This window comes from Ambystoma mexicanum, chromosome 10, assembly GCF_040938575.1.
Source record: "Ambystoma mexicanum isolate Mex_15411 chromosome 10, UKY_AmexF1_1, whole genome shotgun sequence".
Taxonomy (NCBI): Eukaryota; Metazoa; Chordata; class Amphibia; order Caudata; family Ambystomatidae; genus Ambystoma; species Ambystoma mexicanum.
Window position 1 is genome coordinate 922253837 of NC_090932.1, and position 22655 is coordinate 922276491.

At 45.7% G+C, this 22655-nt stretch overlaps 1 protein-coding gene across 2 annotated transcripts in view; it reads right to left on the bottom strand.

Moving 5' to 3' along the window:
- The window catches only part of USP13 (ubiquitin specific peptidase 13), a 748772-nt gene that overhangs the window by 623090 nt on the left and 103027 nt on the right, over window positions 1-22655 (bottom strand). For both annotated transcript variants that reach the window (XM_069618675.1, XM_069618676.1), the window contains exon 3: window positions 6622-6682. In XM_069618675.1, the coding sequence (XP_069474776.1) occupies window positions 6622-6682 (61 nt within the window). The remainder of the gene's footprint in view (window positions 1-6621; window positions 6683-22655) is intronic.

The window sequence follows — 22655 nt, forward strand, 5'->3', positions numbered from 1 at the left end:
AGTTGACCGATGGAATGTGGGAACGGGCCATGGGATACCACAAGAAAGTGTCCAGAAATGCTAGATTGCAGCAGATACAGTTATACACAACGCATAGAGACTATATGACCCCGAAGAGAATATCTAAGTTTGCAAACGCAGGAAGACAAGCATGCCCGAAATGTGATGAGGAAGACGCTGATATGACACACATGTTCTGGTCTTGCCCAGTGATTGAAGCTTTTTGGGGGGAAGTGGCACGGTAACTAGCGGATAAGGGGGTCCCGCTCAACATAGATACGGCCTGGGCCTGCCTGTTGGGAGTGTTTCCCAGACCACGGAACACTAAACACCTTGGGAAACTGAGGGACCTGGCATATGTGCTCGCTAAAAGGAGAATAGCCATGGGCTGGAAGCAATGCCACAAGCCACAGGTAGAGGTATGGTGGCGGGACTTGCAAAAATGGGCGGAGGCTGAAACGGTGGTGTGGCAGGTGGCATGTAGCAATTGCGGGGAGGAAGATGCAGGCAACCTGATGGCTTGGAGAATGTTAATAACAGAACTGTTTGGCACAGTAGTGGATCCTGCAGCTTCGGAAGGAAGCGATACCCAGCCACACGCAGCAGATACAGAACCGGAAATGCAAATAAGCTCTTGAGAGGGGGGGGACTTAGGGAGCAGTAATGAGTGTTAATTGATATTCACGAGTTTATTGTAAATAATACTGCAAGTTTGGTTTGTATTGTTTGTTTTTCAAATAAAAATTTTAAAAAACCTTCCCTGGTAGTAAGGGAGCCCGCCCTCGATGGTTTGTTGCGGATCTTAGATAACCATTCCCGCCATTGTTCCGGGTTTAATGATTGCTGGATGGCACGATGGAGCTGCTCTAATGGCGGGAACGTAGAACTGGTTAAGCCCAGCAACTTGCTCCCTGGGATGATAGACACTGGTTCTGGAACTGCGTAGGCATCCCTTCCCTCTAGGAACCATCCGATGCGCGATAGTGCATCTGCCTTCCCATTCTTAACCCCCGGGTGAAACGTGGTGACAAAGTCGTACTCTGAAAAAAATTGGGCCCACCGTAGTTGGCGTGGGGACTGGGCTTGCGCCGTTCGCAGGTACTGCAGATTCCGATGGTCAGTGTACACAATGATAGTATGTTGCGCGCCTAACAGATGGTGGCGCCATTCCTTGAACGCTGCCTTGATGGGCACTAACTCTTATCAAGTAATTTAGTTCCGCTGGTGAAAACCTTTTTGACCAAAACGCCACAGGATGTAGGTTGAGTGGTCATCGGTTCCTGTTAAGACAACACTGCTCCCATGGCGACACTGGAAGCATCTGTTTCAACCACAAACGGTAGCGCTGGGTTTGGATGCTTCAAAATGGGTGCTGTCGTGAATTGCGTCTTGAGTTGTTTGAAGGCTCGCTCAGCTCCCGGGGAGCATTTAAAGGCCTTGCACTTCCAAAGCAGCGAGGTGGTAGGGTGTGTAATATCCGAAAACTCAGGTATAAACTTCTGATAGAAGTTAGCGAAAAGCCAGGAAGCTTTGCTCAGCCTTGAGCGATGTAGGCGAAGGTCAGTTCAAAATTGCCCCACTTTCCTACTATCCATTTGGATGCCATGTGGGGTTATTATAAAGCCAAGGAACTCCACCGTGGTTACGTGAAAAAAGCATTTCTCCAGTTTTGCGTACAAGTGATGCTGGCAGAGCTTTTCTAGGACAGCCCTAACATGATGTACGTGCTCCTCTTCAGTCGCGGAGTAGATGAATAATCGTCTATATAGACCATGGCGCAGACGTCCAATAACTCCAGCAGTACATCCATCATGAACTGGAAGGCCGCCAGGGCATTGCACAGCCCGAAGGGCATTACAGTGTATTCAAACAGCCCATACTTTGTGCAGAAGGCCGTCTTCCCTTCGTCCCCCTCTTTAATGCTGACTAAGTGGTATGCCGCACGCAGATCCAATATGGAGTATATTTTTGAGTCCTTAACTTGGTCCAGTAGTGTGGGAATCAACGGTATGGGGTACCAGTTCTATACTGTGATTTTATTGAGCTCTCGATAGTCGATGCACGTCCTGAGGTCCCCTTCTTTCTTCAGTATGAAAAACAGCGGGGAGGACGCCAGGGACTTGGACGGCCGGATAAACCCATTGGCCAGATACTGGTCTAGATATTCCTGCAGATGTTGGTTCTCTTTTTCTGTGAGCACGTAGATGCGACTGCACAGAGGCTGGGACCCTGGTATTAGATCAATTTGGCAATCACGTGGTCTATGGGGTGGAAGGGTGTTGGCAGATTCTTTCCGAAACAAGTCCTCATATTCTTAGTACCTGGGAGATAATTGTCCTGCCGTGCTGGGGGAGGCTGCTGCTCCTAACTTTAGCGCACTTTGGACTGGTGGTAGGTACGGGTAACAAGTGCGCAGGTATTCGGACAGAAAAATCACTGTGTGTTTTCCAATTAATGACGGGATTATGCTGTTTTAGCCATGGCATGCCAAGTATGAGTTGAAACGGTGGGGCACTGATCAGGTCGAAAGTCATGCGTTCTCGATGACCGTCTTTGCATAATAATTCCACTTCTTCTGTGCACTGCGTTACAGGTCCGGATGACAGTGGAGACCAGTCTACTGAAACAATGTTGTCTATCTTCCCCCTTGGCTGCCCCGGTATGCCCAATCTTCGAGCTACTCCGATACCTATATAGTTGCTGATGGCCCTGCAATCAATATAAGCCTCCGGGGTGTGCATCCGGTGAAGTTGTCTGGGCCTGATCAGAATGACAGGTAAGGTGAGGTGTGAGACCGTGGTTACTTTAGTTTCCCTCGACAAGCCGGTCCCTACTCTTGTCCAGGAGTTTTCTGACAGCTGTGCAGGATCCTCAGGACTGGTCACTGCCTCCCCAATGGCATCCAAGGCCTGTTTATTCGGCTTACTAGGGCAGTCTTTCAGGAAGTGGCCCGTCTTGCCACAATATAGATACAATTGTTGCTGCTGGCGCCTATCTCTTTCCTCCTTCGAGAGTGGTCCCCTCGCACTGCCCAACTGCATGGGTTCCGGGGCATTTTCTTGGGGACGCACTTGTACTTCACGTGGGCGCACATATACGGGCCGGGCTTCCGCCCTTGTTCGATCTGCCTTTCTCTCTTACAAACGATGATTCAACTGTATCACCAAGTCTATATAGTCTGCACAGCGTTCAGGTGGGTTGACTACTTGAGCTAAAACGTCTATCAGCACACCCCTAAGGCCTCGATAGAAGAAGGTGGTTCTTTTTTCCTCTGGCCAATTCGTTTCAGCCACGAATCGATTGAAAGTTGTGATGTATACCAATAGATCTTGGGACCCTTGCTGTAGGGCCAGCAGTTCTCCGTCTAAAGCTGCCCCTTGATTTCTGCGGGCAAATAGTTTGTCCAGCTCTTGCTGAAATGCATCGAAGTTATGTAAGATGGTGTCACCTCGGTGCACTAGCGGTACCGACCAATTAGCTGCGTGACCCACCAGGTAAGACAAGACAAAGGCCACCTTGGCTTGGTCTGAGGGAAAGGCCCCTGGTCGGCAAAGGAAGTGCAACCTACACTGGTTCATAAAAATGGCGTACCTCTGGGTGTCACCTAGGAAGCGTTCGGGAGGGGCTAAGGGAACAGAGGGTGGTATAGTGACCTGAATTTGGGGCACGCCCTCTGCTACTCTGTCTAAAGGACCTGGTAGGGGAACCTGACCGGCCTGAGTGACCTATAGCGGCTTGGCCAAATCCTCAGTCTTCTCTCTATTGACTACCACTTCCCTCCTGATTTCATTTGTCTCTGAGCGGGCCGCGTGCACCTCGGCCCGCAATTCCCCCAAAAGAGTTGACAACTGGTCTACCCCTAGATCCATGGCACTCGGGCTTGTGACGTGGGCTTAGCGTTTTGTCACGTTTACCTCTGGTGCCCTGCAGGAGTGCCTGGTCCGGTCTGTACCGATGCGTAGCCCCCTCGCTGACTGCCTTCATCCTGATGCTTGCCCCAGCCACTCCTTCCCCCACTGGTCGACTGGGGATTAACTCCCAGGAGACCATGAGGTTGGAAGGGACCTGGGTGGTTTTGGGACTTTGGGGCTGTATCATTGTGGGGGTCAGGGTGACCCAAAGGTAAGTACCAGGTAAGTATAAGCGCAGTACCTTCCCGTCTGCCCCTCCCCTCCAGACCTTGGGTTGGCTGGCTGGCGCAAAGCGAGCGCTGCTCACCGTAATGTTTGCGACTACGGTCACGGCCCTCCGGTCCGTATCGTCCTCCAGTTACTTCACTAAAGGTGCGTGGTCCAGGCCGGCTGCGACACACAGGATACGACGGTGAACAGGTAAGTCGTGATTTAATCATGAGAAAAGGTGAGTCTTGGTTAAACACAAGTGTCCACCTTGCTGCGCTGGCACACTTGGTCTGAGCTTACTTTCACAATGTCTTTGTCTTTCTTCACAGGAGCGGAGCGACTAAAGGATGACACTGCAACAAGATGCTGACGGAACAGAGCTGGACTCAATGCGCAGGTGAGCACACTAGGCACTGGGACGGGCGGTGGTCAAAGAACGGAATGGGATCTCTCACGCTGTTGCTTTGCCTTCCAGGTCCTTGGATGCTGCGGGAAAGACAACAGTCAGAGAAGCAAGGAAGAAACAAGATGAGCAGGAGATGAAGAACCAATAGCCAAGATGAGCAGCCCCACCGGTGGACTCCGGGTGCGGTTTGAAAAAAACAAAAATGATCACAGAGACAAAGCCTTTACGCAAGGGCGTTGATCCTCATTCAGGTGAGTTTCTATTGCTTTCCATCCATGTAAAGATGTCTGTAGATGCACTGAGAGCACGAGCGGTAAGCGAGACACTGTTCTAGCAACGAGCAGAAGAAATGCTAAGCACAGGGTGCGGTCCGGGGCGTGGTTTTATAGCCTTGGGCCACACCCCTGTCAGCGTTAGACAGCCAGGGGCGTTGGTTCTTGGTTCCTCGCACGTGCTCAGCGCTCCTTTGCACGTGCCGGGCGTTCCCTCTCTCTTGGTCAGCGACTGGTGCAGATTGCAGCCTTGCTCCATTCTACCCGCTTACGCTAGCCAGCCACCATACCTGTCCACTACCTCCCCACTCTACTATGGGGGAATACCCCTCTCCCTTGGGCCCGACCGCGCTGGGCCCGCAATGGGATCGTGACAGCGGAAGAGGCCAAAGACCCCTGCTTAGAAGAGCTCCATGAGGGACAGTCGAGCAGCAACATGCAGCCCGGCTCCCTGGAAGTGCCAAGAAGCAGCGTATGGCAGTGTGCCAGCAAAAAGCAGCAGCGGAAAACGGTTGGAAGATGAGAAGCCCGAGACTGAGGGAAACAACCGGGAGCCCACACAGAAGTCTAGAGAAAAGGAATAACACCCTAGTATTGTACAATTATATTTATTGAATCCTTTTGAAAACCTAACCGGCTGAGAACATTTTTTGTTGCTTTGGTGAACACTAGTTTTTTAGAGTAAAACCACCCTTTGTTAGTTTATACGGTGAGGGACAGAGATAGGTTTTGGGAACGTGACTGGGACAGACTTTATAAATTTGAGGCAGGGAAACACCTCATAGCTTCAGGGAGAGGTGGGAGTTTCGCCAAACCCTGCCCTTTTACTTTCAATAAAAGTCTATACCCAAGAAAACATGCCACTCTTGTGTCCAATCTTACTACTGGTACCTCACAGTACATATTTTTTAAATGCAGAAAAAAAGGGATAATTTCTCACAGATGTACTACTGAAGTGTATCGTGCATCAATGAATCAAGGAAACAAACTATTCATGACACCAAAAAGGACCCCGCTGAAACACGGTTGAAACTGAAGTACAGCATTAGAATCAGCAAACAAACAGATGGTGGGCATGGCGACTGGATATAAACCATTATGGCTAATGAGGCAGAAAGCAGCAAACACCTGCAACTATCCCTCCAAGAGATCCTCCCAGAGAAGAAAAGCCGCACTAAAACAAAATGGCTCCCACAATCATGCATCGTCCATGTTCACCAGAAAGGGGAGCCGTACGAATAAGACTATTTTTTTTTTGTTAACCTTGTGCCGCTTTGCATGAATGCTCCCATGTAGGCTGACTGGTTTTTAAACAATCTAGATACCAACTCAGACAAGATTGAAATACAAACGTCACCAGGAAATGCTGTGCCTTAGATATGTGTGCAAGTACAATGTCTTACATCAGCGGCGGCTGATGCCAGGTTGCTCAAAATAACAGATTTTAAACAAGCAACACTACTTGTATTTTTTTTTTTTTAAAGAATGTCCGTTCATTTTGCTAACAAATTCTAAATAGATCAGCTATGTATTTAACTAAATTGCAGTCTCTGTACCAAAAAAAGCAATACAAATCATGTCTTGTTTCAACCCATAACTTGCAAGAGCAGCTTACGGACTATATCTCAATCACAGCCGATGTTGCCCTTTCTTATTCACCATTGGAGAATGCTATGTGGTACTAGTAAGCCAATGAACATTTACTTCTATTGGGAACTATTTAAAGGTCAAAGGGGTCAAAAGAGCATTGCGCGTAATAACACCCAGGCATGTCACTAAACGAAGGCAAAGAGGGTAGCAACTTTAAAAAAGATTAATTTACCTAAAAAAATCATTCCATTCTTTCGTTTTGGTAAAGTTCCACCAGCTGCGCCAGGCATCTTCTAAAATCAAAAAAGAAAAAAGGAAACGCAATTAAACTCAAGAAGCAGAAACAACAGTAACATTTCTGAAAAAATACGACACTGCTTAAGAACTTTCAGCTGATGATAAAAGACCACCACCCCCGTCATAACGCCTACCTCCGCTTTATCCTGCTAAAGGCATAGAGTAGCCAACTTCCAAATCTAAACATTTATTGAGCAATATTACCCCCATGCAAGCAGGCTTTTCATTCAGCTAGAGATGCCACAGACGTTTTTGTTTTGCTGGTCGAGGACTTCCGCCAGACGTCAACACTGTTATGGGGGCCAGCCATGGGCATCAAGCCGGCCCCGGTGGGTGTTATGGGACACTAGGACCACGGATGCCCGGTGCCCAAGGGTGTTACCGGGGAACACCCGCTCTTGGATGGGGGCAGGGCAGACCATGCCCAGCACATGGAGAGCCTGGCCATCTTGCTGGCAAGAGGGACCCATGGCAAAATGACCAGCAGGCCCGTGCTAACACAGTGTGGGCCTGCAGGCCTAAATGAGAGACGGACTCCATTCCTCTTTGTGAGTCTGCAGCCGTTCTGTTGCACGTGCCTGCTGGGTCTCCTTTTACGAGCTTGGGCCATGACACAATCATGGCCCATCTTAAAAGGGCAAAACACATGGGAGGGGCACATTACATTAAAAAGGAAACACACGTGGGCGGGTCATTCATTCGAAGCACTGTTTCTCTTTGATCAATAATGTTGAAAGCAGCTAATATGGTTGAGTCTTGAGACATTTTCTGGAGGCAGGTTTTGTGGGATAGCCTTTACTTGATCATTTATTTTTTCTCTATTTTCAAACAATACCATTCCTATACTGATCCGTACAGCATACGGAGGGCCAAAGGGATCCTCCCTGCTGTTCGTCCTACTTCACTAGTAGGTCAGTGTTCTAAATTTCTTTACCTGACCTAGTGACTCCAGGTATCTGTGTGAAATAAAAATGATATGTACACTTGGCAGTGATCTGAGCTGTGACTGTGTTTGTGACACTTCACACCACTTGCAGAGCTGATCGTAGCCAGGATATACAACCCAGCCGAAGCCCAGTGAGCAATAAAAGGAAAATGCAGCAAAGGGGAAGTGTGGTATTTCAGAGTCAGAGTGTGGGTGAAGGTTACGGTGTGGCAGTGGAGAAGAGTGCAGAAAAGAGCATTGGAGGTTGAAAAGAGAAAGATGGGAGCAAGCGGGGTGAGGAGAAGTTGTTGAGGAGAAGAGAGGAGAGGAGAACAGTGAGGTGAGGAATGAGTGCAGGAAAGATGAGAGAGAGACTTTAGAGGAGAGGAAGCAGAAAGAAGTGGAACGAGCCGAGGAAAGGATGCACAGGGAATAAAGACAGAATGGCTCATAGGAGAAAGAAAGAAGAGAAGGGAGGAGGAGTGAAAGAAAGAACAAAGGAGGGTGTATGGGCAAGAGATAAAAAGAGGTGAAGAGAGAGAAGGAAAGCAAAAAAGAAAGCGTAGAGGAGGAAAAAAGGCTTGAGAAGAGAATGAAGAGGGGGAGGAAGGAAAGGAGGGGAGTGAGAGACGGTCCCCAGAACCTCGGTACCAAGAAGGCTACTCCAATGCAGGAGATGCTTAAAGTCACAGCCACAGACCTTGAAGGCTGCCAGGCAAGGTTGTTCAGTCACAGCAAAAGGGGAAGCCTCATACCCTCGCGGGTTTAATGCTTCTGTAAGGGTCCGACACCCGACACCGCCATCAATATGGCCCGAGCACAAGGTGCTGCTGTTCCAGACCTTAAGGAACACTGCAGATCCCCCACTAAACCCTGCCTAAAAACACCTCCCTGGGGGCCAGTAGAGGGCAGACGCTTTCTGATCTCAATCCAGGAGGTGGTGTACTGTGGGAGGATCATCTGCAAGGAGACCGGGCCCAAGGAAGTGAGGGGGGGGGGGGAATTTCACAGGATGAGACACAGTACTTTTCATGGGGAAGAATTCATTTAACCTTAACTTAGAGGAGGAATTGGCTTGTTGCCATTTTGATATAGCTCAGCCTCCTAGTAAGGGTAAAAAGGTACAAATCAAGAAAAGTACTTAAATCTGGTGTTGAAACTAAAGAACCTATTTTTGTAACCCCTAAATATCCATATGCTCCACAAAAGGTATGCCAACAGTAGAGGCAAACCTGTGACTTATTCTGCCCCATCTGTCTCTAAAAAGGTTAAATATATTTACTTCTATTCTAATAACATCAAGGGAGAGAAAACTGGACTTAATCCATTCAAAGATGTAGAGAAATTGAAACATTCTACAATGGACTACATGTCCCAGAATCACTCGGGTACTGTGAACAAAAAAAAGGGCTGAAGAGACATGCAGGAGCTCAGGTCAGGCAGGCAAGCAAGCATAATAGCTTTTGGCAGGGTCAGGCAATTAGTTCTAAGGGCCTGTACCTGAAACCAGTTAACCCACCGGAGGGGCATAAAAGGCTGCTGCAGGAGGAGCAGTAGAAAGAAGCTGGAATGGAAGCCGGAAGCTGGGCAGAAGTAGAAGGAGCAGAGCACAAGGCTGGCAGTTCACAAGGAAGTGTGACCACAGAAGGGACGACGGAGCAGAGGAAGGGCAGATTTCACCTGCAGGCTCCGAGTTGGTCCTGTGCTCACAAACCCTGGTTGGCCGTGGCAGATTTGGAAAAAACTGGCAGCCTTTCCCGGTGTGCCTAATTGCTAAGAATGCAGAGCTGAAGTCGTGCATTCACCCGAGGCCAGTGTGCAGAAGCAAGCTGAGGGAAACTGGGGAGTTGAAGTCTCTCCTTTGATGAGGCCGTATCGGAGACACCCGTTTAGCAGAGGGGTGTTCTCCCAAAGAGTGTCTGCAGCAGTAGTAGTTGAAGAAACCAAACTGGGAAACAGAAGCAGCCCGCATTAGCAGTGATGGAGTTGGGAAAGATGAGCGCTGTACTCCAAATCAACCAAAATACTTTGCAGGTAACAGTGGCCAGCTTTATTATCACTCATATGCATATTCAAGCGAGAAAGTTGTTCGTAGAAGTGGTAATTTATATTAACAAGTGGAATTTAACACGCGATGAAATTATCAAAGCAGAAACACTGGTGTTTTGTGAAAGCCTTTTTTTTCCCATTGTTAAGTATAACTCGATGCCCAGCTGTCACGTGACTCTTGTTAACACAGAGAACACTGCTGGTAAAGCCACTGAATCTTAATTAACTCTCCCGAAGCGTTACAAGTACGGTTTTCACATCTTGAGAAGTCACGCATGAGACATTGTATCCCAGATTACCTTGGAGGATAGAAGCTGACCGAAAGGTGGCAACGTGTAACTTTGAAGTGGCAGTTTAAAAGGTAAAACGAAATTGTGTGTGCTTAAATTCGTTTTTATTGGAAAACTGATCTCGTGTAACATCCCGAACAATGAATCAGAAGTTATAAAAGCAGTAGAAGCTGAGCAGAGAACAAGTACAGCCCGAGTCAATAGAATAAACCCTATTACAGCATATTCAGCTCATCTACGAAATGAACACTATTGTTTAAGAGTGAGTTGTTGAAGCTGTGTAAACTCAGATACATCCAACACAAGGGGAGACAAAGGTTATCCAAGTCGGGAAAGAGTGGCACTACAACCTTGGAATACCCATGGAAGAACAATGTTATTGAAGCTGGGGAAGGGGACTGTATACTTGTTCAAAATAACTGTAGTTGGTAGCTACAAGGCATAAGGAAAGGCAAATAGGCTGCCCTGTATGACCACACAAGAGAGAAGAGTTCCTTGCCAACCTGTAGAGGTCAAAGAAGTCTTGTGGAAGTTGCCTAACCCTATACATTGCAGTAGCAGCAGAACTGTGATTTCCAATGCAATTCTCAGAACTATAGTAGTTGAATGCACAAGTCAAAGTCAACTGTGGGGCAAGGAAACCTGCTTGCACAGTTTCATTAAGGCAATCGTTGGAGAGATAGCAAATCCTAAGTAGAAGCATCTTTACAAAACTGTACATAGCCGACGCCGCAGAAGTTGCAATTAGAAGAGTTGTTAAGCAGAATTGGTACTTTTGTCATCAACTATGTTAATCTTTTCCTGGAGAGAGGCTATCCTGGAATCCCATTGGTGCTGTTTTTCTTTGAGGAATTTGGAAAGGGGGATCTTAAATATATGAGTTATTTTTGCTAAAATAGAGCCTGCCATCTCTTTATATTTGTTAAAAGATTGATGTCTTGTGAATACATGGATTTGGTGTGAGACCCAGGTGTGTCACCTCCGGTGAGGATATCAAAAGGTAGCTTGTTGGTACCCTCCTTTTTGGCTCTGCTCTTTTTCATACATTTGTCAACACTGCGAGCCCAAACCCAGGCCAGCAGTGGAAGGGTTTGTGTATTTCAGACAGAGAGCCTGTCCGATGCAAGACAGAAGCTCAAAGTCTATTTCTCTCTTTGGATCCTTTGTGAGGTCAGGTAACATCTCCCTCCTCAACAAGAACTGTGCTCAGAAATAGGAATCAAACAACAGACGCTAAACAAAAGGACTAGTCAGGTGTTGCATACCAAAGGGCCTTTGATGCTGTGGGTCTGAAAAGAGGGTGGGGTTAGTACAGTCAGAGGGAGATCATCACAGTTGGGGATGAATTCTGCTACTGTTTCTCCCTGTACCTCTCCTTTCTTCCAGTCTCCTTCACTTCCTTTAGCACAGAGCACTTTGGGAACGATGCAAGAAGGCAAATACGACTTGTCACAAGGACAGGGATTGATTGGCCTTGCTTTTTGTCTAATGACCTGTGGTCCTTTGCCTATAAAAGAGTGGGTCTCTCACATCTCATTAATTCCTGGACTGCAAGAAGAATTCATTTGGACGTTTTGGGGTCCAAGGGCATTCTGTGAGGCAACTGCTGCTGAAGTAAGACCCACCTCTCTGCCAGCTACATTGTTACCCAGGACCACACTTGAGGTGGGTGACTCCGGCAGTTGTTAGCCAGCACCGAAAGGACTATACCTCTTCCAGCAAGTTTCTGATTGGGAGAAAAAACAACGACTCATCTTGTCCCTAAGCCCCTGGCTTGAGATTCACAACAACTGAAGAAGCAAAGCACATGGTCTACTGCAATTGTGGGGCGTCCCACTATATCAAACGTTATCAACAGCGTTTAAAAATGCATTCAAACCAAGAAAACCTATGATGCTGCCTTCGGCACTTCTCCATCCTCTTTGAACTAATTTTGCTGCGTCCTCGTACCAGTTTGTCACGGTACCACGCCGACTAAGTACGTTGTTGCCCAGGCTCAAACCAGAAGCTGACAGTTGCAGAAAAATTCACACCACTGCATTGTACGCAAGTGCCTTGAGCCCCCAGCGTCTTCGACCCATGACCCCACAACAAAGACCCCAGTGGCCCAATCAACCAGCTTCATTAGATTGCTGCAACAAACCACCATGAGCCTCACTTCGAATCCGACTGAATCTGTGCTCCCCGTCTGGATCATTACAACTCGCTACAGCCGAACCTGATTTGAACTGCTCGCACAACACAAGAGGCATGATTCGACACTGTCCAAATGTCAAGAACTGATTAGGGTACTGTTCAAAGGTGCCTAGTCACCTGGTCCATTTGTTGGGACCCTAGAGACTGGTAAAGCACCTCATTTGTTGCACCTTTTTCATCAAGAAACCTATCCTCAACATTGCAGTGATTTTGTTGCTTTTTTCCTCCCTACTAAGTATCCAGAGAGCTTGCATTGTTACATTCCACGTCTCGGTCTTCCTTTACAGGAGTGGCTTTTTGTTGGCATTTTCTAGTACAGTTTTATATTGCATATTGGTGTGTTTATTTAATGTATACATATGTATTTTCATAGAACTTTTATTGGACATCCCTTCATTTTGGACTGGTGTACTATTGCCCTTTGGGTTGCTACGGTTTCACATTCACACTCCTCTTGAAAGTATAGCACGCCCTCTGCTCAAATTACCACAAAAGGTGAAGGAGGTATAACTGTTATGGTAGGGGTGCACTCTATATCATTACATTATTATATTATAACTGTTCCTACAACAAAAAAATAAATCAAACATGTTACAACGAATTTTGAAATGCAGAATGAATAACTTAATGCTCTCCCAGTAAGGCGTCTATTTTGTAATATATCATTTGTATTTGTTTGAATCAATGCACTTGTGGCAATAATCAAACACCGGCCTCTTGTAGCATGGTTGCAGGCACTCTTTAGCTGGAGGGAGTTTGAAGATGTTTACTGCTAACAGTGGAGTGGATTTCAAAGAAACACTGTGGTGTTATAACTTTCATAAAACTGGCATGACACACACCAGTCTTATGAATGTTATAACAATGCCATGTGTCACACGACAAACGAACCCTATTTAGCTGAATTCAGCTATAGAGGGAATGTTTGCCATGTCTTTACAGTTGACTTCTAAAGAAACTTTGAACTGGACAATGTGACGGGTTAGAAGGAGTGGGACACTTGAACATTTTTACTGATGTTATGTGGATAAGGCCTACATTTTCCTATTGCTAGAGGGGTATCCTTGCCTATCATATTAAACTAAAAGGTGCTTGTATGTTGCCGGGAAGTCCCAAATGATTATGGCCCTGGTCCAAACTAGTTCCAACTGCCAATGGGAGAATGTCACCATTCTTCTTGTCGTTTCTTATTGAAGTTTCACTTCTTTACTCAAAGGTTCTCTTTAGTATGATATCTTTAGATCGTCTTTTGCCACTTTCTGCATAAGTGCTTGCAACTCTTTCACAATACACTTAGGTTTTATCTCCACTTTAGGGCCTGACTTTGAACAATTATCCTTGACACCCTTTCTTATAGTGTGCTCCAAACGTGTGTGTCTTTCTGACTCTTGTATCTCAGACCTTCTTAGTTTGGATGTACTCTTTTTATAATTTGACCTTCTTTCTCTCCTGGGGCTTCTCACTTTGTTCATCTCTCCCCTTATCTTGTTCACTGGATTTCATTCCCAGTCATACTTTAGTTTTAGGATTCGCTTTGTGGTTTGTTCCACTCTTTACTTCTTAAACCATGGGGTTCTTTGCCCTCTTCCCGGCCATTGGTGCCCAGTGTTTCAGTCGTATTAGTTATTCTCTTCATCACTTTATCACAGTTCCACTTAAATGGTTTTATTTTCAGTATCTCGTCAATTGCACTGGGACAAGTTTTCCCCACTTCACAATGATGCCCCAGCAGCCTCCCGGTTCTCGTTCTCCCAGTTACCTCTGTGTCTGCAGCATAGTTCGAAGGGAGCATGGCCCACAACAAGGTCCTCGTGGTCACGCCATCACCAGGCTTACAATTCCCTTCTCTGCTGTTTCTCCATCTTCGTAAACACTGGGCCTCCAGCTTTTTCCTCTAGCATTCAGGACTTCTCTGAAAGTCGTGGACCCTGCGGCTCTCCTTTGCTCTGCCTCTCCAAGGCGTGATGATGTCGGGGGGCTTCCCTTGCTTACGATCCTCTCTCTATAGTCTACTCATCTCAGTTAAATGTGCGTCTCTCCTTAAAGAGACAGTTTCTTTTCCTTGTGTATAGTAGAGTGTTTTTGTTTGGTTTTCAGTCAAACATCCAGGTATTACATTGCTCTTCACAACAGATAGTCCCATATATTCTGCTATGGTGAGTGTTCTACAGAGTTCCTCACAGGAACCGGAGTCTTTGTTCTCTAAGGGGAATCTCTCCCAGTGAGGACCCACTTACCCAGACCCCTAGGGAGGGTCTTGCAGAGCGGGGTAACCTCCTTAGCCTCAAAGGCGGAGACTCCACCTTGGGGAGAAGGGACAAATACCCTTGATTCGTCACAACACACACAGCAAACATGTTTGCCATGTCTTTACAGTTTAAAGTGTCTTTAAAGTTCAACTGTGAAGACACAGCAAACATGTACTAAATAGCCGAATTTCTATTTACACTGAGCTAAACAAGCCATGTTTGCCAGTGATATTATAACTTTCAGAAGACTTGCATGTCTTTAGAATTAACTTCTAAAGACATGACAGTCTTCTGAAAGTTATAAGACCACAGTGTGCCTTTAAAATTCACTGTGCTGAAGGAAGTAAACAAGCTCCCTCTAGTTAAATGGATGCCTGCAGGATTTTATATAGAGTCTATTCCGCTGACTGGTGCCGCACCTCCATGTTCCTTCTCCCTCCTCCTTTGTTACTCTTCTAGCCTAGACAAAACTCCTCAAGTGTTTGATTTTGTGGATCCACAATTTTTTGCACTGGATGCAGATTTACTTTTTACCCTCCCGTAGGAGGTTTTTATTCTGTAAAGACCAACTAGTTGCCCACTGTAGGGAAGACATGGTATCACAAGTATGACACTGACACAATGGGTACAATTTGTAAAACCTTTATTGAAATTGTTGGGGCTGGAGAAACTCCTACTTTGGCCTAGAACTAAAATGGGAGTAGTCTTGACAAATAATAAATCACACCGTCCTAGTGGAATCCATCAATCCATCAAATCGAAAAGGCCTATGTTAACGAAACCTATTGCCTGCCCCATCTCTTGTACAAAAAGTGTAAAAAGGAGAAACCTATGCAAAAGGAAAAATAAGTGTTCAAATGAATATACGGGATTGCGGGGTTCCCCTGTAGGCAGCATGACACACTCTGGTTTGGTTTCCAACACAATAAACAATTCCAAAACGTAGATCGAGGCCCGCCTGGCCTTCCACATTAAAGTCTCTTTTTCTGACTTCCAAAATAATGTTTCAACCAAAAAGTTCACAATGGTCCCCCTCTGTCAGGCTCAGACCTTTCACCACAGAGGTCACGTAGGTCCCCCTCTGTCTAGCTCAGACCTATCACGACAAAGTTCAACACAAACTTGCAAGGCTGCTCCCTTCCCGAAGCTTATTATACTTTGGGTCTCCCGCTGTCGGGCTCTGACCACTTTCGGATGTCGAAGACTTTCAAATGTGCGTGTTTTTGTTTTTTACAGACCACTGCAGGACCACTTCGACTCAAAGTTCACGGTTTAACTTTCACTCTCCCCTTCTATAGGAGTTAATGTTTTGCTATTCATTCGCTTTATCGCTTCAAACAACATACTTTTCACAGACACTTTTGAGTGGACTACTTCCTTTCACCGGACCACTCGGTTACTTCTTATCGCTGATTTCGCCACTGTTTTTTACTTCAAAATTCAGTCATGGGTCTGCCTTTCTTCGAGTCTCATCCACACGCATGCAGCCTTCACTGGCGATATAATGTTGCTGGTTCAAACTTTAACACACACTGGTCTCTCAGGTTACTTGCCAACCCACCGGCTGTGTGCGTCTCTTTCTTGGTTTTGCGATTTCCAATTCACAAGTCAAGGTTAGTACCACAGGCTTGGCCGTGCCTTCCCAACTCTGCCGTTCACCCGGGCAGTGTTGCTAGCGTCCTTGGAACAGAATGCAGTCTTTGCTTGTACAATGCAGTCTTTGCTCACAGAATCTGGCCTTCTCTCTGTGTCTTTTGCGGCCTGTCAAAGGTAACGACCTACGGTAGGGACCTCTTGGGGTTTCTGACCCGCTGCTCTCGTCTCTTGGTCCGTCGCTCTGCTCCAGTAGGTTTGCCTTTGTCCCGGAAGCCCTGCTCATACTCGTGCTCCACCTTGTTCAGAGTGTGTCTCTAGGTTCTGCCTTTTATATGTGAGGAGAACTAATTGGTATCAGGTATATGCACTTAGAATCAAATGCCTTACTTTGTCCGACCCGATTAGCGGGACATATCTAGTACAATGTGTGAAAGTTAATATTACTCTCAGTCACCCTCTTCCTCGGCCCAGTGTTGGTGTAAAAGGGGGAGGGGGGAGTTGGGACCTCTGAGAATCCTAAAAATAGGATGGGTTCAATAAACAAAATAGGGGGGAATACCACGTCTCACCATCGGCTGCCTCACCCCTACTCCCTGAAGACCCCTCACCCAAGTGATCCTCCCACCCCAGGAACTGGATCCAAAAGCGATGGCCGTGTCCTGGCCACCTGGTTGACAAGTCCCCGAGCACTAGCGGGCGAGACACCCTTTGGTTTCTCACACCATCCACCTCCACCTAAAAGCTGTCAAGGGGGTGTGGCCATGATGCTTAATGCCACAGATAGCCTGAAGAATATCCAGACTCCAGTAGTTTTTTCAGCAGTTTTTATTAGACAGCACTCAAATGAGGCTGAAACTGGAGGATTTGTTTCTTCTTGCATAGGCTTCTGGTGGCCATTAATTTTCTTGTGCTTAACCCTTCCCCCAGCAGAGTAATCGGAGAAGAGTATTTCAAGTACCAAGACCTTTTACAGAAATCCTGCTTTCTATTCATCACACTTTGATAAATACAAATCTAGTTTGACAATCTAAGCTAACAATCCATGTTTATGTATCCAGCCTACTCACAGACAGGGGGGTGTTTCTGAATGACCACTACAAGTTATAAACAGAATTGGGCAATGTCATAATTCTCTTGCAAAACACATCTTACTACAAATGGCTTATGGTTGTTGGTTCAGGTGGTGCTCGTGGGGTCACGCATTCCGGTTTTAACCATTCTTGTACAACCACTTCACAGAGGAATTTCATGAAATACTTTGCAGATATATATCAAAAGAAGAGACATCTGACAGCAGTTTAAACCCATGCTTACAGCTGCCTACAAATAGCATCACTTCGATAACTGAATCGCTATGCACTCAATTTAGGCAATCATTGTTGGATAGTACAGACTGCAATAATTCAGGGTGGGAGTAGCATGCTCCAACAAGAAAATTCCTTTTTTTCTATGCATGCGTTTGATCATCAACATAGCTTTCAACAGACATTGCACGTGTCCCTAGGATTAATGAATATTGGCAATGATATTTCACAATGTTATTCATAAAATCACTTTGTGCATTACAGCAACCCATTCTACAGTTGCATCTGCTTGGGCTCTCCTCCTGTAGTTATCTGTACATCTCTACCTTGGTTATAGAATCATTATTGTGCACAGGCTATACTTTCATTGCAATAACCGCTTAAACCATCTCTTTAGTCGACTAAACCAATTAGCTACACGTCTTCCCAAGCTACAGAGTTGGGCATCTGGTTTTTATTTAAAAAATGTTTTGAAGCTAAAAATGCATGCAGACATACAATATGATACTGTATCCAAAACAGCCCGTTTCCATAGAGAATAAACCTGGGTAGCAATGAATTCTCAAAAGTCAAGTTTAAGTAACACGGCTTCCCACCCATAGCCACCCCCCGTAATGTCGATTTATTAATGGTTTTGTAGTAAGAAAAATGTGACCACCTTAATAGTCCATACTGTGCTACATTACTTTTTGCATCTTCGGTACATTCATTTTTAAGCAGATCTGCATCACATAAATATTCAAAAACTGTAATGGCTTGAGGAAATATTTTCAGATGTATAGAACAGCTACGAAAAGTAGCAAAGAAGTGATGGAGTACAACGACAGTGACCGGACCAAAATGCTAACCAAACATTGCTGACCTTCTCAAAGGATTATTAAATGAGGTTCGAATGTTAGGCTGTGCGTGAAATACTGGAACACCTGAATGAGGACTTATACAATTTATAGTAGACATCACCATTTTTCATTTAGGCATCTATTGATACATTTAACTGGATCTTTGGACCTCATAATAGGACCAGTTTAGATATTTGTCCACAAGGAAACGGCAGTAATAATGCAGCAACTTCACTGCTGATTCCTTTTAAGCAAAGGTCCTGTATTTTAACTGATGCTGATCATTTATACAGCGCACATGAATTTACAGTCTGCGGCATGAAGATTAAAACAAGATCTATGCAACAGGCATTCAGTCTACTGAGATAGCTTGACGGCTACTTTGAAGTGGTTCTTAAATAGTACTGGAGTGAAAGATTGAAGAAACCCTTTCCAAAGTATTGTCTCTCAAAATAAGTTGGAACCAACATTCTGTAAACTCTCCATGGTCATAAGAGCTCAGTGAGCCAAGGAATCACTGCAGTGTTCTGTGAGAAGCTTTCAGTCACTGGTTGGAATGATAATAGAGTTAACCTGGCCCTTCATCTTTTTGAGGTTAATAGAGTACCACTGGGTTGGGTAATGAAAACAGGTATTATTGCAACACGTAAAATTGAGAGGATTCTAGTTTTAATTGCTATATAAACATGTGATCATAGTTATTACAAGGTTTTGGCCTACCTGTTTTACTTTTTCCTTCTGAAACAATTTAAATGATATCTTCGGAAACAAAATGTAAAGAGTTCTACCTTTCCTTGAAAAGGAGCCTCCCATGAGATTCTAACAAAACAAGTGTCCCTTAATAAAAGTCCTGAATTCACACTTGGCAACAATCCTATTGGTGTATTTCCATCAACTCAGAGTAATTATGTGTACTTTCTTCTCGGGCTCTTTATCTACTCTCTGGTTTCAGCCTTTATCTAAAAAAATTCTATAGTTGGTTGTCCTGCACTGGCAGTGTGCTGTTCTAATAATCAAACTACTTTAATGTTTGAGGAGGGGTTTGTGACAGAACCCAATTATAACTGGTTTAACAAGTGTGGTAGCCCCTCTTCTGAGAACGGAAATGGTTCAAATAATCCGTGCTAAGAAATTGTTTCCACTCAGGAGGGTCTACAACCACGTGGGAGGGACCAGCCTGATATGTATTTATCCTATTTGCAGTGAGCTAAAACCTAGCTGTTGACCCTCCATAGAACAGGTTATTTAAACCATGTTCGTTCTCAGTAGAGGGGCTCCCACACTCCTGCTCAATTAAAACTGCTATCTGCACAATTTTATTTTCCATCGAGGTCATAGTTACAGTGATGCCATGCATAGCAGAAGTAATCTATATTATAAAAGTGAAAAAAATCTCAGGGTGGCTTGGTTTGTGGCAAAACGTTGTTCCATATATAATTCCACACTGTTTCACCACTTTGCACCATGTTTTGCATAGTTACCCGTTAGGACCCTCCTGGACATTACTGGCTACATAACATTTGGACACCCCACCCCTTTCCCCGGATTTCAGCACCATCACACATGAGACGGTTTCCTGAAATCGGTGAATCATCAATGTGGTCGTAGAAGGACCGGTCGTCAACCCCAGAGGGTTTCTGGGACATTTGCACTGCAATGCACCACACAAGGGTGAGGCAACAGGTGGGCAGGGAGCATAGTGGATCCCAGTATGCAGCAGGACACCAGCTCTCGCCTCCCCCAACTCCTGTTCTGGGGTATGTGAGCCAGCCACACATGCCCATTATCGGTGCAGTTTCCTTCACAGTACAAAGCACATGAAGCGATAAGCGAATCAAACAACAACCTACAGGATCATTGATTTTCAACAACTGATGAAGGTCGTCATGTCTGTCCACAGAACCCTTTCGGAGAAAGGGTACTTTTTGCTAGTATAATATAATTTTTTCCTTCAGGATTTAAACAAATATTAAAAAAGGGTCATGGGGAGGTGCTGGCATAAAGTGCCATAACCTCTTTAATCCACAATTACGCACGGCTAAACGCTCACGTTTTTTAGACAGATTCTCCCAGATTAGAATGCTGGGCACTGTGACAGTCTTGGTCATGACCCTTTAAAGGGGGTCGGGCAAGTACCCTGTGCACCTGTCCATCTGAGGCTTGAGTGTCACCAGGCCAAAAGCCAGAGCTAGCCATGTTCCAGGTGCAGGGAGCAGGCACTGGGAGAGCAATCCCTGAACCCCTCTCTCCCCTCACCACCCATGTGCCACAAATGTCATCACTGGTACCACTATCACCCAATACCTTCCAGTCCATTTTCTCACCAGCCTTCTCCTTTCTATTTCAGAACTCAAGCTCCCACAGTGCAGCTTGGAGCAACTGGGAAAACCTAGACTGGATCCAGGAGAACAGAATCAGGAAGAGCCAGGAAATAGACTGCAAATGTCCCTGGCAAACAAAAATAAGACACCCAACACCCGACTAGATGATCCCAGATTTAAGGGAGGCATGGTATGGCAAGTATGACACTGAACTCCTACTTTGCCCTATAGCTATGATGGAAGTAGTCTCTACCAACAAATAATAATGAAAACACAGTCTTAGTCAGTAAATGTCAAATCAAAGTGGCCTATACTAACAAAACCTAATGTCTGCCCCATAAGGTGTATGAAAAGGAAAATCAGTGTTATACCATAAAGGATCAAGGTGTCAGCTCTCCTCCCCACATTGGACAGCACGAAGTAAGGTGGGCCCTATAGACAGGATGACACACTCTGCCTCAGGTTATTTTTTTTAAAAAGGCAGTTGAAAACATAGGTATAGGCCAACTTGGCCTTCCAAGTTAAAGTCACTTATTGCCAGTTCAACAAAAGTTCACGTAGGTCTCCCTCTGTCGGGCTCGGACCTCTCAAGACATCAACAGTTCACGTAGGTCTCCCTCTGTCGGGCTCGGACCCTGCAATCACAGCACTTGCAGTGGTTCCTATCCCCAAGCTTCATTGACCTTCGATAGGGGCTCCCTTTCCCCAACGTATTTCCTGTTCCTGGTCTACCTCAGTCGGGCTCAGAGCTTTCACTGATGTCGAAGACCTTCGAATGTGCAAGACCTTTTCCACAGACCTCTGCAGGACCACTTTGACTTTTAATTCAGCCCTCCCTTATGTTATTTGCCCCAGTGTCTCTTGGTCTTGGTAGTTCCATAACAATCAGAAAGGTTCAAAGAAATCTTTCTCTTAAAGCAATTATCTTTTAACTTCCCCTTTCAACTGGATTAATCTTTACCATAGGGCCTTTCATAGTTCATTCGATTTATCACTTTATAACAAGACATCAAACATTTTGTGAAGACTTTCGAGTGGGCCATTTCCTTTCGCCAGACCACTCCACTACTCTATCACTGGCTTCACAGTTATCGGTAACTTTTAAAGTTCACTACTCGTTTGCTTTCTTTCGTGTCTCATCAGCACACGCGGAACCTTCAATCGTAAAATACACTGTTGCAGCTTCAATCTTTCCTTGACACAAACCAGCCTTTCATGTCTTTCGCCACCTCACTGATTGTGTGCATTCCTTTCTCGTCAAGATTAATACCACAGGCTTGGCCTTGCCTCCCCAACTTGGTTTCCCGGAGGCAACGACCTCCTACAGGGATCTTCAGGGTTTCCCTAACCTTCGCTCTGGTCCCTCGATCGGTCGTCCTGCTCCAATGGATTTGCCTTTGCCCCCGGAAGATCTGCTCCTGGTCGTTTCCCACCTTGCTCAGAGTGTGTCTCTATGTTCCACCTTTTATCCGCATGGGTGGAGCTAATGGGTATCAGATGTATGTGATGAAGGTCAAGTGCCTGACTTTGCCTGACCTGATTAACAGGAGATGTCCAATGAGATTTGCAAGTGTTAGCCTCTTTACTCTCAGTGGTGACCGAGGGACCACTGGGGTGCTGCAAGGTTAGTGGAGCCAACCGACTCACAGAAGAAGCCATGGGGAGCAGGACGGTATGCTGCGAGGACACCAGAATGGGAAGGAGGGGTTCCTGGCATGCGCAGGTACCGAACGGCAACCTCCATGCTGCTCAAGTGGAGAGAAACCTAAAGCAGGCGAGTGGGACATGCGAGGGGCACAGACGTCACAGAGCAGAGTGGGCAAACCTGGAGAGAGAATAAAACAGGACACTGAAGATCTGCTGCAGGCTTGCATCGGAAAGCCCAACACACATTACAGAGAGCAGGTGAGTCCACCCAAGGAACCGGGGACCCCAGGGAATTTCGGTAGTAACAAAGCATATCAGAAAGAACGAGAGATTACATATTTCCATATTTCTTAAAGAGGCAAAATGGGATTAATGTAAGACTGTCAAGTTTACAAATGTGTGCAATGTATTTCTGGGAAGCAAAGCCTGAGGGGAAACAGGGAAAACTCTCACCTCGTGAACTTTTGCAAACAAATAAGTGTGTATAAAGTGAAACACGAGAAAAGCCCTGCCAGGAAAGTATACTAGGCAGAATCAAGTTGCAAGAGTATTC